The 19,060-nt window shown below is 42.6% G+C and overlaps 1 protein-coding gene across 4 annotated transcripts in view; it reads left to right on the forward strand.

Annotated features, from left to right (window-relative positions):
* PDS5A (PDS5 cohesin associated factor A) overlaps positions 1-19,060 on the forward strand; it is a 175,600-nt gene that overhangs the window by 67,854 nt on the left and 88,686 nt on the right. For all 4 annotated transcript variants that reach the window (XM_069744574.1, XM_069744572.1, XM_069744575.1 and 1 more), the window contains exons 4-9: positions 1,387-1,473; positions 4,509-4,606; positions 6,150-6,276; positions 16,593-16,673; positions 17,290-17,430; positions 18,104-18,219. In XM_069744574.1, the coding sequence (XP_069600675.1) occupies positions 1,387-1,473; positions 4,509-4,606; positions 6,150-6,276; positions 16,593-16,673; positions 17,290-17,430; positions 18,104-18,219 (650 nt within the window). The remainder of the gene's footprint in view (positions 1-1,386; positions 1,474-4,508; positions 4,607-6,149; positions 6,277-16,592; positions 16,674-17,289; positions 17,431-18,103; positions 18,220-19,060) is intronic.

A 19,060-nucleotide genomic window follows, 5' to 3' on the forward strand; every position in this document is an offset into this window, starting at 1 on the left:
GAACGTGATAAACCACATATTGCACATTGCAGATTAATTGCATTTTTTCACATGTCAGGTTCCCTTTATGGTCTGGTGACAAAATTGCTGCGACCAGAAATGTTTTTGTAACCCCATTAGCATTTATTAGAAGCCCTAATGTGATGTTGCAATTTCTATATTGCATGACCAATGTCACCATGTATCCCTGGCCTAACTATTGAGCTACAGCTGAAAACCATAGAAGTATTAAGCTGTGTGCGATACTTTGGTAGACGCTGTTACTCACTAGTACTACACAGTAGTACACCAGCATTATTTGTGTGTTACTTGACATATACGGGGAAGGTTTTAGACAAAGTGGGGCCCAAATGCTCACACATTGCACCATCACACTGAAACATTTACCGTAGTTTAGGACGTTAAATGAACGTGATCAACAATGTTCATGTCGTTGTTTAGGAGGTCAGTCTGTCCCCTACATATCATGTTATCAGCAGCAGATCCGCAGTCTTCACCCGGCGATGTGCTGCTGAAAGCAGCGATTTATGTTCCCTCATAAACAATTTAATCATTGATGAATAGGCAGCATTTTGCTCGTGGGGCGATTGTTGACCACCTCTGAAGTCTCGTCTGTGCTGCCGGGATTTACACACACGTACAAGGAGCACATACATGCACATACATGCGTACATAAATGTCTTTTAGAGGTGCTTATGATGCCCACACCAAAAAAAAAAATGGGTAAAAGTGTTTTTTTTTTTTTTTTTTTTTAACATAGTAACATAGTTAGTAAGGCCGAAAAAAGACATTTGTCCATCCAGTTCAGCCTATAGTCCATCATAATAAATCCCCAGATCTACGTCCTACAGAACCTAATAATTGTATGATACAATATTGTTCTGCTCCAGGAAGACATCCAGGCCTCTCTTGAACCCCAAGGTTCTGAAGACCTACTGGCAGCAGTGGGATTTGAACCCACGCCTCTGAAGAGACTGGAACCTTAACCCATCGCCTTACCTTTTTCTAATTATTCTTTCTGTGGGTGAGATATAGTCCACACTGTACAACACATAGATGGATGGGAGCGGGGCACATGTTGCCACTATTGCGCTAACGATTTGTCAGCTATGCAACAAGAAAAAAAGATGAAATATGGTGTAAATGTAGTGTTATATAGCTCCCTGTATGCACAACAGCCATGAACCTGGCTCCAGCAGATGGATATCTGGAATCTTCCTTTGTGTTTTTGGTGCGATGGTCCAGCAGACCTTCTGTATTTCTGTAGCCCTGAAGAGCGGACCTGTTAATTTTCTGCATAAGTTTAGTCTAGCTGTGTCTGTAGCTCTGCATTTCTTATATGCTGTAAGTCGTTGCTTCTCTCTCATCCTTTTTTTCTTTTTACAGGACATTTTCTTGTTTATAACAAGGCAGTTGAAGGGTCTAGAAGACACTAAAAGCCCACAGTTCAACAGATACTTCTACCTGCTTGAGGTGACCATTATTTTACATTATTATGTTCTTTTTATTACAGTTGATCCCGTGTCTTCATTACTAGGAGTTATTATATTGCTGGCCCAGGTCTAGATTTCGTGTCCCATGGCCTGATCCCTCTGTGACGGGACGTCATAGCCGCTGGCAGCTCTAGTATTTTCAGAAACCAATTCACTCCTCCAGGACATATATCTTACTGATGCCTTATTGTAGTAGGTCTTGTCTAGCTGCTGACATATTCTGAAATGAACCCGTTGTGTTTATTGGTTTTATATACTTTCTAATGAACACATGAGACCCGATGCTAATGTCAGACCATGAGTAGCCCCAGCCTTGTCCTCTGACTGCTGCCCCATTTTGTCCCACCATTCTGAAATCTATATTTATTCTCGTTTGGTCATTTTGACATGTTCCCCTGTAGTGGCTCCGAGATTTCTGTGTGTGTACATAGTGGCCCACAGGATATCATGTCATATCACAGTGATAATTCCCACATCCGGTCCTCAGTTCTACAGTTGTAACCATAGTACATCAGTACTCGAGGGAGGACATGTCATTGGTGCAGCCACACGGGCTCAAGAGGTAATGGGGCCACTACCACCTCCAAAACAGCGTCTGTCATAAACTGAACTATTGGGCTGCACAGGGGCCCTTTTCTGTCCACCCTCCTCTATATTGCCTTCACAGTGGTCAGTGATCCCGATCATGCCTCTTGTCATTACTGTGTCCTTACAGTAAGCCTGCACATTACTCTCCCCCACCTATCCTGCACACCATTGTCACGGTCACTGCGCCATCTGCTGGTAAACCTCTGCATGCACATTCCTGCTTTGCATCTATCCTTGGCAGGAGGAGCAGGCGGCTGTTCTCTGACGGCTGTAGTGTCACCAAAAAGGCAGGGTTTACCCAGCCCTCCGTGTCACTTGTGTACCCATTTCTGGCATTTGTCCTTTTTATGTCTTCCCTTATAAGATACCAGATATCTTCTGTTGAGGACGGGTCTTTATCCTTCTATGGGTAATAAAACCTGTCTCTATAACACGGCATACAATCTTCCTAGCTATAATGATGTGACGATCACATGTAACCAGGGCTGTGGAGTCGCAGGCAGATTCAGTAGAAATGTACTTACATCAGCTTTGGGGGAAAAATATGTGTGTATTTAGAGTCTGGCAATGTTATTATATCCATCTAAGGCCTTAATTATGCAAAAAAAAATGTTACCTGTTTACTGCAGTAAATACATACTAATTATTGGTGAGTGTAAGCTAGAGACCGTGACTTATCGCGAGATTTCGCAATGTATTACTAGGAAGTAACGTTAGCTGCCGGGAACATCGGTGACGCTGCGCGGGAACGCTGGTAGGTGAGAATATTGCGATTTTTTTTTTTTTTTTTTTTTTTTAATCATTATTTTTAACATTCTATCTTGTTACTATTGATGCTGCATAGGCAGCATCAATAGTAAAAAGAGAGCGAGAGAGAACTTCCCTGACGGGAAATTCTTCCACTCATGCTCTCTTTGAAAAGATGGAACCCGTCGCTGGATTCCTGCTTTTCACAGTCAGTGATAGGCCCATACGCTACTATTGTAGCCAGTGACGGGCAGCGCAGGATGCGTCGCTGACCGATTTTCCGACGTGCTGAAAAAGCGTTCCTCTGAACGTTTTCTCTGCCCGACCAGCCGTGTTTTATGCAGGATCCAGTGAAAGACGGATTAAACGGATGTCCCAATCCGTCGCTAATGCAAGTCTATGGGAAAATGCAGGATCCTGCATTCTCAAAAATCGACGGATTGGGACGGGAGCTCAAAGACGGAAGTGTGAAAGAGGCTTAACGCCTAAAAAGCACCTGATGGGTAAGGCTTCTTTCACACTTCCGTCGGTATGGGGCAGTTTTTCAACGCATCCGGTGCCCATTTTAAAGTCCCAGGGAGGAGGGGGCGGAGTTCCGGCCGCGCATGCGTTCAAGGGAACGTTTTTTCGTGACGACGGTCCGCCAAAACACAACGCATCCAGTGCACGACGGACGCGACGTATAGCCATACATCGCGATCCGTCGGCAATACAAATAAATGGGGGAAAAAAACCCCATCCTGCGGACACATTTGCAAGATGCATTTTTCCCCCCAAAACGATGCATTGCAACGGAGGCCAAACGACGTAAGTGTGAAAGTAGCCTTAATAAACTACCTGAAAGCAATTTTAGTACATTGAAGGGCGCTGTTTTTAAAATGGTATCGCTTTTGGGAGATTCCAATACATAGGACCAACAAAGTCATTTCAAAACTGAATCGATCCCTTATAAAAAATAACCTTTGTAAATTTAATACATTTTTAAATCTTTTAAAATATTTACAAAATGAAACAACATTTAAAAAGTGGTGCTGATGTCAAGCGCAAAAATTAGAGAAATGTTATTTATTATTGTTTTTGTGTGAGATGACTATCTGGAATGAAGGGAGAATCCTTCAAAGTTTGAAAATTGCTAATTTTTTTTTAAATTGTTGTCAAACTTCTAGTATTTTTATAAATAAATGCAAAACATATCAACCTAAGTTTACCATTATCATAAAGTATAATGTGTCACGAAAAAAAACAGCGTTGTAGAGTTATTGCTACATGAAGTGACAATGGTCAAATTTTCAAACATTTGGCCCAGTCATTAAGGGGTTAAACCACCGGCAATCTGTAAATAATTACCGATTTAACACCTTAAAATATGAATGCACTTTTATCCGGCGATGGCAATCCTGCATTTGGGTAGTAAATGTCTAGCTGTGAAATGTGACGAGAACCTAGAACTGCGTCCATGTGTCCCGGCATTACATGAATCGCTCAGCACACCGGGCCCGCACTTACTAATGTCTGCTAATGGTCCACGTAGCTTCAGAATAAGTGGCACCTCATCTACAATCCTACACCATGTCACACAGCGGGCTTTGGGCCTTTAAAGCGCTCCCTCTCTCTTTCTCCCTCTTCTTATGACTGACTTGTTTGTGTTTTTTAATTGTTCTTTCTGTCTTTGATTTTCAGAATTTAGCATGGGTCAAATCATATAACATTTGCTTTGAGTTGGAAGACTGCAATGAAATTTTTATTCAGCTCTTTAGGACGCTCTTTTCGGTTATAAAGTAAGTAAAATTGTTTTTGTTTTTCCATGTTTACATATAAATAAGTTCCTTGAGTAATGGTAACCTGTGCCAGTGTCTCCACATTCAGGGTATAATGGCAGCTGTAGGAAAATCACAATTTCTGAAGCCTCCTGTAAAACCACCGTCAATGTTTTTCTTGCATTCCTTGTGCCACACGAGGGTTAGGATTGGTGGCGGTCTGACCTCCAGGACCATCGTCGGTCCTGAGAATGGACGGGCTTCTCTGCTGGATTATTGCTGCTTTCTCTTCACTGATTTTCCTGCACTGAAGCAGCCTACTGTGCAGGGAGCATGGGGCCGTGGTGGCTGGGAGCGCCGCAGTGCAGGAACAACTTACAAGGGGATATTTCTGCATATTCTTTAACGAGGGTTATTAAAACACTCTGTCATCTGATTCATACTGCCCGAACCACAGGTAGCGTGTCTCCGACGCGTGCTGCACTATTACAGCCTTATATGTTTTACTCTGAAATGTCCCATCTTGGAAAGCCCCCTAGGGACTGTTTCTGTGCTGAAAAGTCTGAGGCTGGTCCTTGGCGGCTGCTTCCCACCCTTTCGTTATCATTGTGTTGGAGAGACCTATCGGTCATGGGGATCCAGGCGGGGAGAGATGGCAAAGACAGAGTTCCCGGCTGGCTTTTCAAAGTGTGGTCTTCTCTGAATCGCATCAGCAATTCTTGGACCTATTGTCTGATTCATCCAGAGGACAGGTTCTCTTCAAAGGGGTTGTCCACTACTCAGAAAACCTTCTCATTCCCTTGGTGTCAGCGCCATTCCAGGGGTGTCCGCACTGACTCCCCCGAAGCTCGACAGACATTGGCTGTAAAGACAAACAGCGGGCCGCTTCAATGTCCTCTCCCTTGGACAAATTGACTGATTGGCTGCAAGGATTGTGTGACAATGTCATGTGAGCCCAGGGAGAGCCAGTGCAGACACCGCTGGAATGGCGCCAGCAACGCAGGTGTATTTAGGTATTATCTATATATATAATTGCCTAAGGGTTTTTCCCTGTCTGTCTGTCTGTCCAGGAAATCCCACCTCTCTGATTGGTCGAGGCCTATCAGCGACGGGCACAGCATCGACGTAGAAATCCTGGCCTCGACCAATCGGAGACGGGCACAGTGATGATGATGTCATAAAGGACGTAGACATCCCGCGTCCCTGATTGGTCGAGGCCGCCAGGCCTCGACCAATCAGCGACGGGCACAGTCTGCCGCAAATTCTGGAATCATCATTGTCCATATACTACGGAGACATGCATATTCTAGAATACCCGATGCGTTAGAATCGGGCCACAATCTAGTTATTTTATAAGGGCGGGGTGGGGGCATAGTAATTGAGAACAGGTTGTCTGGTCTGAGTACTGGACAACTCTTCCAGTCTTTGGAAAATGTAGTTATTTTTGGTGGTGTTTAGCTTTTAAGTGGTTTTTTTAAGATTTAAAAACATGTTTTTCTTTGTTATTTGTATATTTTGATTGGTTACAATTTTTGCAACACCCCAATGTGTTTGTTTTTCATAGTAACAGCCACAACCAGAAAGTACAAATGCACATGTTGGATTTAATGAGCTCAATTACTATGGAGGGTGATGGAGTTACACAGGAATTGTTGGATTCAATACTTATAAACCTCATTCCTGCACATAAGGTCAGTACTGCTTACACCACCATTGCTTATTGTCAACCAGTCATTAGCCACATGGAGGCAATTATTTGTGTTTGCAGTCATAAATGCTACATAAAACCCATAATGACAGGATTATGAACATGTATTGTTTTATTATATCACAGAAGTTACACATAACATTTTAAGTGCTGCAGAATATGTTAGCTCTACATTAACATTATTATTATTATTAACAATTTAAAAAAGGCAGTTCACTTATCCATCAGTAGATAAAAGGGTATAACTGAATCGGTGGAAAGTTCATAAAGTACGGTATATATGTTAGAAAGAAGCAGAGATGAAGCGTGCATGGAGAGATTTCAGCCATCACTCTGAATCGGTATAACTTCTACACTGACCTTACAGCCACACCTTTGTCATATACATTTTTTTATTATTATTATTATTCAGATTCTTTTTTATTAGACATTTTTTAAAATAATTACAACCACAGGGAACATCTCCCCAAATAAATCGCATGTAAAAACAGAAAAGATAAACCCCTCCCTTCTGAAAGTCCAGGGACTGTGTTCTTATAGGACGATTACAGAGCATCTTCTGTCTGTTATGACATTTCCATATATGCCGATAAGACTGAGACTAATTCCTCCGGTTCATCGTATAAACAGACGTTCTCTGCCGTCCAGCAAGTGTCTGTTCACACTGCTCATTGCAAGCCGAGGAAGGGAAAGTTAGTTTAGTGTAGAGAGGAGAAAATATTTTCCAACACTAAGATTCCCGACAGTGAACCAGGGGTGTTGATCCAAGGACCCAGAATATTATAAAAAATTTTTTTAATTCCATTTCTTTTTTTTTTATAAATTCCTTTTTTCTTGAATGTATAAACCCCTTTACTTTAAAGGGAACCTGTCACCCCCCAAATCGAGGGTGAGCTAAGCCCACCAGCATCAGGGGCTTATCTACAGCATTCTGTAATGCTGTAGATAAGCGCGCGATGTATCCTGAAGGATGAGAAAAACAGGTTATATTATACTCACCTGGGGGGCGGTGCGATCCGATGGGCGTCGCAGTCCGGTCCGGCGCCTCCCATCTTCATCAGATGACGTCCTCTTCTTGTCTTCACGCTGCGGCTCCGGCGCAGGCGTACTTTGTCTACCCTGTTGAGGGCAGAGCAAAGTACTGCAGTGCGCAGGTGCTGGGCCTCTCTAACCTTTCCCTGCGCACTGCAGTACTTTGCTCTGCCCTCAACTGGGCAGACAAAGTACGACTGTGCCGGAGCCGCTGCGTCAAGACCAGAAGAGGACATCATCGTAAGAAGATGGGAATAGTAGGAGGGAACTTTAGGTAAGAAGTTAGCTGTCGTTTATACAGATTAGAAGTAAGGCCTCTCGTTCCTTCCCCAGACACCCATTCACAATTGTCTGATACTTTCAGGTGGATCGCTAAGGAATAGGTGTACTTAATTATCTACTTCTTTCTGACACTTGTTTGTTACTATTTTAGATTGTTTTCCTCTAATAAATGCCTTAATTACATCCTACAATTTGTCTATGGAAGTTGAACCTGTATTGATGTCAAAATACTCTTGTAGATGGTTTAGAACGAATTCAAACCAGATGGGGATGAGTCGCCAAGAGACCCCCACTTTCTGTTGCTTCTCCTAGATTTATCTGAACGCGAATACATGATAGGTCTGAAACACTCCTAGTCAAATATTGTACGCCAGTAATTAAAGGTGCCATAGGTTCAAGCCGCTAGATCTACCCTAGACAGCTCTAGGCTTTCTCACTCGCCATATATCGTTATATCCCATCTTGTGTAAAACTGCTGCCATTGAGGTAGGAGAAACTGATTCGGCAAAGTTAGCTGTATGCAATTTATCCCAAAAAGTATACAAATAATTGTTAAATCATCAATAATCAGAACAGTGAGCAGGTGGAAAAAAACTTAGACCTTTTAACCCCTTTTACCCCCGAATGTGGTTTGCACGTTAATGACCAGACCAAGTTTTACAATTCTGACAACTGTCACTTTATGAGGTAATAACTCTGGAACTCTTCAACAGATCCCCATGATTCTGAAATTGTTTTCTCGTGACATATTATACTTCAGGATATTGCTAAAATTTCTTTGGTATGAGTTGTGTTTATTTGAGAAACAAATGGAAATTTGGTGAAAGTTCGGAAAATTCTGCAATTTTCCTAGTTTGTGATTTAAGGGAATGAAAATTCAAAGATATGTCACGCAAAATAGTTAATAACTTTTCCCTCATATACCAATAGAGAAACTGAAGGAGTAATTCCCAATATAACAATGTTTATTATGAAAAATAATTATAACACGAAATACATAATGTACAAAGTCAGTCAAAAGAGTACATATCAGATGGTACAACAAGCTAGTAGCAGCAGAAAAAGAAAATACACGGGTACAACACAACAGGTTCAAGATGGCCTACTGAGATAACACAGGATGCCTAGCACAACTGAGCACAAATGAACATGTCGTATAAAGCACAAGATGATAAGGTGACGGAATCCAATCTGTCCCACCAATATCAGTTGCCATTACAAATATTACACCATACCCATTGGCCTAAAATAACGTCTATGGCTCTTAATAAGCTGTAGCTAAGTGCTAAATGCATAGTACCTACGGTCATGATGGCCCCAGTGTATGCAGGGCCGGCGTCGGCACCCGGCACACCGGGCAAATGCCGGGGCCCTGGGAAGAGAGGGGGCCCCACTAATGCTGTCATAGATACAGCTGGGAGAGCAGAGCAGGAGATAACATGCTCTCTCCCCCCACAAAGTCACTGCTGGCTGCATTCTCTTAACCCCTATGTGCCAGCTCTGACACAAGCATCTTCTCACTCAGTCAGTGCAGCCAGGCAGGCACACATAGGGGTTAACAGAAGGCAGCCAGTGTGACGTTGTGGGCGGAGAGAGCACGATCTCTGCTCTCCCCCCTGGGTGGCTGCAGACAGTGCTGAAGTTTATCTGGCAGATTCCTGAGGAGCTCCATCCTACCAGTGCCTGAGTGAGTGCAAACTAAAGTATCCAGCAGTGATTGCAGTTGTGGCTCAGTCTGCTGCTGTCTGTCTCCGCTGCCTAAAAATGTGGGTGATGTCTGGAGGAGCAGCTGGTGGGGTGCAGCCTGTAGCCGCCCAGCTCACCCAGAATACATGCATGCTGGACCAAACCTGCACCAGTGGGGTAGGAAGAAGCTTCCCATCTGTATGAATGTTATTGCTGAACCTTAAAGATAACAATCCGACCCGCATAAATGGGGTTAACCAGATACTAGGAGGAAGGGGAGCTGCTGTCATGGATAAAACTGAGCTGTGGGCTGTAGGTTGGGGCCCCAGGCTGGTGACTGGAGGGACTCTGCCCAGTGCTGGCATGTGGGTGATTTCTGCTCCGGAATCTCAGCTTCTCTCCTCCACATCACACTGTGCAGTCACAGCAACATTGGTTGTGTCTGTCCAGGTCCCAGCAGCTGCCACTGCTCCCACCACGGACATGGCATCACTTAACCCTTCCCCTGCAGCCACCGGCAGCAAATCCACATTATTCCTTGATTAAATCAGGTTCCAACCCAATAGAGGAGCAGACATTTCCTGCTGCCATTAGGGTCCGGGAGGGGGTGACATTGGCTGCCCTGCTACTCTGTAGTGGGGGGGTGACAAGTGTAACATGGGGTAACGATGAAGGAGAAATGCACAGGATAATAGTGAGAGCGACAGAGGGCAGTGTATGGTATGGAGCAGTCAGGGGGTGGGCTGCAGGATCCCCCCATACTGTACATCACTGCTCGGGACAGGGAGGCGTTTAATGAGCTTCTAATGACGGGGCACTAATTGGGTCATTAGGGTGTTTGGAAAGGATTCAGCATCAGGTCCCTCATTAATGCCCGAGCCGCCTGTTACTTTGTAGCACATATCTGTTGGGGCTGCAAAACCAAACAACGTTGTTTATGTAGAAAAGTCTTTGTTTCATAGAAAAACTCAAAACAGAAAAGCACCTCTCCTGTATATATACACTGCACAGCACCTTTCCTCCTGTATATATACACTGCAGAATCTACAATAGCTGTCACTCATGTAAGAAGTGAAATCTGGCATTGTACTATACATTTCTCTGCCGTATCTGTGCATCATAAATCGGGGTATGTGTTAAAGGGGGGGGCCCACTGAGACTCTTTCGCCCGGGGCCCTCGAAAACCTGGAGCCGGCCCTGAGTGTATGTTACCTGTAGAATAAACGCCTCGACGCGCGTTTCGTAAACGCATGACGAAGCCAATGGCGTGGTGAAACGCGCGTCGAGGCGTTTATTCTACGGGGTAACATACACCGGGGCCATCATGACCGTAGGTCATGTTAAGTGTGGCTTATATTATTGGCCGAGGGATTAGATAGTATATTGGTCTAATGATGGAAGTGCTAAGCAAGGTGAGCTGCTTTGTTGGGTGGGGTTGGGGGGTGGTGGGATTGAAGGGGAATGTTTGAAAGGGGGGGGGAAAGCTTTGTATTGAAAATAAGAATGTAACATGTCATTTATCTTGTTATTCTTAATAAAAATTTATTTGAATAAAAAAAGAAAAAAGGAACCACATCACATTTGAAGTCACTTTGAGGGGTTTATAAAGTGACACCATTCTAAAAACTACACCCCTCAAGGTGCTCAAAACCACATTCAAGAAGTTTATTAACCCTTTAGGCGCTTCACAGGAATTAAAAAAAAAACAACAAATTTACATTTAACTATTTTTCACAAAAAAATGACTTCAGAGCCATTTTTTTTTTGACAAGTGTAACAGGAAAAAGTGGACCCCAAAATTTGTTGTGTGACACCGTTTTGGAAACTAGGCCCCTCGGGGAACTAATCTAGATGTGTGGTGATCACATTGAACCCTCAGCTTCTTCGCAGAAGTTTATAACATTGAGCCATTAAAATTAAAAAAAAATCTAATTCCCCCCCCATATGTTTTTAGCACAAATTATTGCATTTTCATAAGGGTAACCAGAGAAATTGTACCATACAGTTTGTTGTGCAATTTCACCTGAGCACGCCGATACTCTATATGAGGGAGAAAACTACTGTTTTGGCACACGGCAGGGTTCGGAAGGGAAGGAGCGAGCGTCAATTGGCTTTTTGAATGTAAAATTTCCTGGAATCATTAGGGGATGTCATATCCCATTTGGAGAGCCCCTGATGTGCCTAAACATCGTAAACACCCCTAGCCCCCGGAAGTAAACCAATTTTGGAAACTAGACCCCTCAAGGATTGTACTTAAATGCTTGGTGAGCACCCTGAAACCACAGGTGTCTTATAACATTGGGCCGTGAAAATAAAAATTAAACAAAAAAAAAAAAAAATTCCCCACAAAAATGTTATTTTGGCCCCACATTTTGCATTTTCATAAGAGTAACAGGAGAAATTGCCCGATACAGTTTGAGCAATTCCTCCTGAGTGCGCCGATACCCCATATGTGGGGGAAATACTACTTTTGAGGCACAGTGCAAAGCAAAGCTCAGGGAAGATGCGCCATATTGGAGTTCATATTTTGCTGGAATTGTTTGAGGGTGCCATGTCACATTGGCAGAGCCCCTGAGGTGCCAGAACAACGGAAACGCCCTATATGTGAACTCATTTTACAAACTACACTCCCCAATGAATTCATCTAGGGGTGCAGTGATCATATTGACACCACATGTGCCTCACAGAATTTTATACCACTGAGCGGTGAAGAAAGAATAAATTACATTTTTACCACTAAAATGTTGTTTTTGCCCCAAGTGCTAATAGGAATTTTTGTTTATACAACAAACTGAGGTCCATTTTTTCCTGAGTGCGCCAATACCCTACATGTATTTGGGAAATATTTTCCAGGCACAGTGCAAAGCTCAGAAGGCAAAGAGTGCCATATATTACTGTTATGGTGTGCAGGTGCCATGACCCACTGGGAGAGCCCATGAGGTGCCAGAACAGCAGAACCCCCCATAAGTGACCCTATTTTATGAAAAACACCTTTCAATGAATTCATCTATAGGTACAGTGATCATATTGACACCACGGTTGTGTCACAGAATTTTATACCATTGGGCAGTGAAGACAAAATAACTAAATTTTTACCACCAAAATTTTGTTTTAGCCCAGATTTTACATTTTCACACAAGAAGTGGGTAACTGTTCACTATCTGGGTATGAATCTGTACACGTCTGTGTTTTAGCACTTCGCATGGATAACTGTATATCTACATATATGCTACCATATGGATTGGCCGTACCCGGGCATGTTCTGACATTATTGCTATTATATACTTGATGGCACCACATATAAATAGCATAGTCTATTGAACGTGAGGTACTGAGCCTTACCTTTGTAAATTGCAGCTCTTGGTATATACTTTATGATCGTTTCCCAACTCCATTAATATCCCTTTATTTACTAATGGGTGATTTAACTGTTTTTTTGACGTTTTTATGTATTGTTTAACTACTGAGTGATATATTACAATTTTTGCAATGATTTTCTTGTCATTATTACCATATAGTTTTTAAGTCTGATTTAAAAAGTATGTGAGATTGTTGTTATGCAGAGCTTTTGCAGTGCCTTCATGGCATCCATCCAGTGCAGGGACCAATGGCGTGACATTCCTCACCCAGAAGCATATATATATATATATATATATATATATATATATATATATATATATATATATATATATATATATATATATATATATATATATACACACATAGGGTTTGGCTGGCTGTCTGTCCTTCTGTCACGGTTATTCGTTCGCTAATTGGTCTCGGCAGCTGCCTGTCATGGCTGCCGCGATCAATCAGCGACCGGCACAGTCCGATTAGTCCCTCCCCTACTCCCCTGCACTCACTCCCCGGCGCCCGCTCCGTAATCCCCTCCACTCACCGCTCACACAGGGTTAATGGCAGCGGTAACAGCCCGCGGTGTAACGCACTCTGTTACCGCTGCTATTAACCCTGTGTGTCCCCAACTATTTACTATTGATGCTGCCTATGCAGCATCAATAGTAAAAATATGTCATGTTAAAAATAATCAAAAAACCTGCTATACTCACCATCCTCCGCCTTTCCCGCTCCTCGCCACGCTCCCGGGACCGCTCCATTGCAAGCGGCAGCTTCCGGTCCCAGGGCTGGTGTGTGACAAGGCCCTGCCGTGACGTCACGGTCATGTGACCGCAACGTCATCATAGGTCCTGCTCACACCAGCCCTGGGACCGGAAGCTGCCGCTTGCAATGGAGCGGTCCCGGGAGCGTGGCGAGGAGCGGGAAAGGCGGCGGATGGTGAGTATAGCAGGACTTCCAACAAGCCTTCGGAAGGTGAGTATATGTTAATTTTTTTTTTAAGTCTCTATACTACGTGGCTCTGCTGGGCAATATACTATGTGGCTGGGCAATATACTATGTGGCTGGGCAATATACTATGTGGCTGAGCAATATACTATGTGGCTGGGCAATATACTATGTGGCTGGGCAATATACTATGTGGCTGGGCAATATACTACGTGGCTGGGCAATATACTACATGGCTGGGCAATATACTACGTGGACATGCATATTCTAGAATACCCGATGCGTTAGAATCGGGCCACCATCTAGTGTATATGTATGCATGTATGTGTGTTTGTGTGTATGTATATATATACAGGTCCTTCTCAAAAAATTAGCATATAGTGTTAAATTTCATTATTTACCATAATGTAATGATTACAATTAAACTTTCATATATTATAGATTCATTATCCACCAACTGAAATTTGTCAGGTCTATTATTGTTTTAATACTGATGATTTTGGCATACAACTCCTGATAACCCAAAAAACCTGTCTCAATAAATTAGCATATCAAGAAAAGGTTCTCTAAACAACCTATTACCCTAATCTTCTGAATCAACTAATTAACTCTAAACACACGCAAAAGATACCTGAGGCTTTTATAAACTCCCTGCCTGGTTCATTACTCAAAACCCCCATCATGGGTAAGACTAGCGACCTGACAGATGTCAAGAAGGCCATCATTGACACCCTCAAGCAAGAGGTTAAGACCCAGAAAGAAATTTCTCAACAAATAGGCTGTTCCCAGAGTGCTGTATCAAGGCACCTCAATGGTAAGTCTGTTGGAAGGAAACAATGTGGCAGAAAACGCTGTCCAACGAGAAGAGGAGACCGGACCCTGAGGAAGATTGTGGAGAAGGACCGATTCCAGACCTTGGGGAACCTGAGGAAGCAGTGGACTGAGTCTGGTGTGGAAACATCCAGAGCCACCGTGCACAGGCGTGTGCAGGAAATGGGCTACAGGTGCCGCATTCCCCAGGTAAAGCCACTTTTGAACCATAAACAGCGGCAGAGGCGCCTGACCTGGGCTACAGAGAAGCAGCACTGGACTGTTGCTAAGTGGTCCCAAGTACTTTTTTCTGATGAAAGCAAATTTTGCATGTCATTCGGAAATCAAGGTGCCAGAGTCTGGAGGAAGACTGGGGAGAAGGAAATGCCAAAATGCCTGAAGTCCAGTGTCAAGTACCCACAGTCAGTGATGGTGTGGGGTGCCATGTCAGCTGCTGGTGTTGGTCCACTGTGTTTCATCAAGGGCAGGGTCAATGCAGCTAGCTATCAGGAGATTTTGGAGCACTTCATGCTTCCATCGGCTGAAATGCTTTATGGAGATGAAGATTTCATTTTTCAGCACGACCTGGCACCTGCTCACAGTGCCAAAACCACTGGTAAATGGTTTACTGACCATGGTATTACTGTGCTCAATTGGCCTGCCAACTCTCCTGACCTGAACCCCATAGAGAATCTGTGGGATATTGTGAAGAGAAAGTTGAGAGACGCAAAACCCAACACTCTGGATGAGCTTAAGGCCGCTATTGAAGCATCCTGGGCCTCCATAACATCTCAGCAGTGTCACAGGCTGATTGCCTCCATGCCACGCCGCATTGAAGCAGTCATTTCTGCCAAAGGATTCCCGACCAAGTATTGAGTGCATAACTGAACATTATTATTTGTTGGTTTTTTTGTTTGTTATTAAAAAACACTTTTATTTGATTGGATGGGTGAAATATGCTAATTTATTGAGACAGGTTTTTTGGGTTATCAGGAGTTGTATGCCAAAATCATCAGTATTAAAACAATAAAAGACCTGACAAATTTCAGTTGGTGGATAATGAATCTATAATATATGAAAGTTTAATTGTAATCATTACATTATGGTAAATAATGAAATTTAACACTATATGCTAATTTTTTGAGAAGGACCTGTGTGTGTGTGTGTGTATATATATATATATATATATATATATATATACACACACACACACACACACACACACACACACACACGGTATGGTACACACACACACATACGGTATGGTGTTTACTGGCACATCTTTAATTTTCAGACGTTCATACAATGCAATGAAATAATATTTTGACCGGCAAAAAATAACTGGGTAATCCCAGATCAGTGCAGTGTTTTGTCCATTATATAGTTCACCCTTACAGATATAATTTTTTTTTTCCCTTCAACCTTCGCATATTGCAAAATTATTGATTGAATATGCCATCATCATACGATCAGTGAGGGCTGGACCGGAGAACCCAACCGATCCTGAGAAAAAGCATGAAATACAGAGGCTTTATTTTAGATACGAAAACCAAAGATATTAAAGTGATTACATTCTGGCTGCCACTGCAGAGGCCTGCTGCTTACTGCGCTAATAAAGAGGTTGTCCACTACAGGACAACACTATTATTTATAGGGTGCCAGTCATCAGGATTTACTCATAGAGGGTGTGAGGAGCACGTCATCAGCCTCCTAATGCCCTATGTAATGATGGCTGTATGAGCCTTACAAGGAGGTAGATCCTTTTATGTGGGCCCTTCAGCAGTTTAGATGTTGTCTAGTAGTGAACAATCCTTTGTAATGATATTTGTATAAAACTATGCAGAAGCCTTCTGTGCTCCCTCTAGTGGCGGCTGCAGGCGGCACACACTAAATTCTTTTCTGTAAATGCCTCGGACCTTCTCTCAGTTCACATATAATTATGTTGATATTATTTGATTCATCTTTGGCATAATATTCTATCTGACAGCCAGCTTGTCCATCCTTAGTAAATCTGGCAATGTTTCATCTTTTTGGGGTGCTTGTTATCTTTACTGACTGCTAGTGCATTATCATTAATGTCTACAAACCGACTGCACTGATTTCAATTGGTTTTGTGAATTGTTTGTGTTTGTTTTTCTTTTAAAGATGAACTTTAAACTTTATTTTTTCTTTCCATATTTCAACCAGAATTTAAACAAGCAGGCATTTGATCTTGCCAAAGTTCTGTTAAAGAGAACGGTTCAGACCATTGAACCCTGCATTGCAAACGTAGGTACTTTATGTTGTGTGTGGATGGAAATGTGTATATTTACATCAGCTTACGGTTATCTGTCAATCTATGGTCTGTAGAGAGCGGTAGTTCTCAGGTTACTGACCCATCCATTCTGGCAGCTGGCTACAGCTTGCTAGCGGTGGGTTTTACCTGTGTAACGGCCACTGTTCTATACTGTATGGTACAGCAATTATTCCAGTATTTTTACTTTTGGTTTCTCAATAGGACTTAAAAAACCAGCGTAAACACAATAGTCATGTGTAAAGCAACACTATAGGATGCGTTCATTTCACATACAAGTAGGCACCAAATGACTAAAAATGTCAGCAAGAACGGTATAAAAACACTTATTACATGTAAAAATCAAGCAGTTTCAAAATTTTAGTAAATTTTAGAACAGCAGAGCCTTAGGTGAGTCCATCCATCTCTGACCACTGGAGCTAGAGATAAGGAGTCGGTGGAGCTCGGACGCTGCCCGTTTTCTGAGTCCCAGCAGTCAGTTATTCTGTCCGATCAAAAAAGGCTGAAATGAGAATAAAGATTTAATGTTTTATTTTTAAGTCCAATATTTCCTGCAGTTTTGTTAAATCGTTTTTCTTTTTTACCCAATAGTTTTTCAACCAAGTTTTGGTGTTGGGAAAATCATCAGTGAGCGACCTGTCAGAGCACGTGTTTGATCTCATTCAAGAGCTGTTTGCCATAGATCCCAATCTGCTGGTTTCTGTAATGCCACAGCTGGAATTCAAGCTAAAGGTAAGGATTCCCTACTTTAGCTTTAGTAGTAATATGATGATTGTTCCCTATTCTGCCAGCATTTTCAGGACCTTAAAATAAATGTTGTTACTGGGCTCACGGGTGACTGCTAATGTAGGATAGGACAAATCTAGGAGCCATATGACCAATGTTACCTAGAAGTCCCCCAGTCTCTCCTGCTTCTACACTTGGTAGTTTCTCTCTGAATTTGGCTCATTTTCCTCCAAAAAAGAGATGTGTTACAAGGGTCTCCTGAAAAGAAACATATATAGCAGGCTGTCATGTTGTTTAGCCCCATAGCAATTGACTAGTCTGCGGTAGAACCTGGCAGCAAGTGTTTGATTTCCCTGCAGCTCCCCCAAAGGAGAGCCAAAGCATTACACTAAACTCAGTAAAATCACCAGGCTGCCCATGTAGAGCACAGAGGTGCTGACTACGCGGCTGTTTGTAGCCGGTCTCCTCTCTGACCTCTACATCGAATTTCCTTTATTAACTCAGAATGGCCTATTGGGTTTTCTGAGTGTATTCCTTAAATTCTGTAGCCTCTCCATTTGCCCGTTAGATTAGAACAAGCCATTGGTTTGAATACAATATTAAGAGCACTGACTTATTGCCCAGAATTTGCAGGTCTCCATTATTTAGCATCTACATTTTATGTCATTGCCTTTCTTAGAGTAACGACGGAGAGGAACGTCTGGCTGTTGTTCGACTACTTGCTAAACTTTTTGGTTCTAAAGATTCAGACTTGGCAAATCAGAACCGTCCGCTGTGGCAGTGCTTCCTTGGCCGGTGAGTGTGACTGTCAGTCATTTTTACTTTTCTACGTCTACAGTTGTGTGAATGGGTATGTACTTACCTTGTAGCACGTATCTGCGCTTTTGTCATAGAGACATGTCAGGGGGCAGATGAGGAGACTCTAAGGCTATGTGCACACGTTCAGGATTTCTTACAGAAAATTCCTGAGAAAAACCTGAAATTTTCTGCAAGAAATCTGCATGCGTTTTTTGCGCGTTTTTGCCGTGTTTTTGGTGCAGTTTTGATGCGGGTTTTTCCGGACATTTCCCAATGCATTTTATAGTGGGAAATCCACAATAAAAACGCAAAATTAAAGAACATGCTGCGTTTTTAACCGCGATGCGTTTTTTTCGCGGGAAAAAACGCATCATGTGCACAAAACATGCGGAATTCATTCTAAATGATGGGATGCTTATTGTATGCTGTTTTTTTGCGGTTTTATACCATTTTTATCGCAAAAAAAACGCAAAAAAACAGCAACATGTGCACACAGCCTTAAAAGGAGAGAAATGCTCAGCGCTGTTATCCTCCATCATGACATAGAATTTCCATTAAGCCAGCTTCAGTTTTTGAGGAGGATAGAGTGCTTCTTGGGGTCTCGGCACCTTGACCCCCTACCCGTTAATTCAGCTGACTTCTTTATATGGCATGTAATACATTTTTCAAAGGTTCATTTCAAAATATTGTTGCTAGAGGTCCACGAGCAGAGACCCACATAAACCTTTAGAATGATGGGAGAGCAAACAATTATAGATGTCGTTTGAAAGATAATAATTCATATGTAATGTGGGATAAAAAACAAAAAAAAAACCTGTGATCTAGTGAAACTGCATCT

The sequence above is a fragment of the Ranitomeya imitator genome, chromosome 1 (genome assembly GCF_032444005.1).
Source record: "Ranitomeya imitator isolate aRanImi1 chromosome 1, aRanImi1.pri, whole genome shotgun sequence".
NCBI classification, from domain to species: domain Eukaryota; kingdom Metazoa; phylum Chordata; class Amphibia; order Anura; family Dendrobatidae; genus Ranitomeya; species Ranitomeya imitator.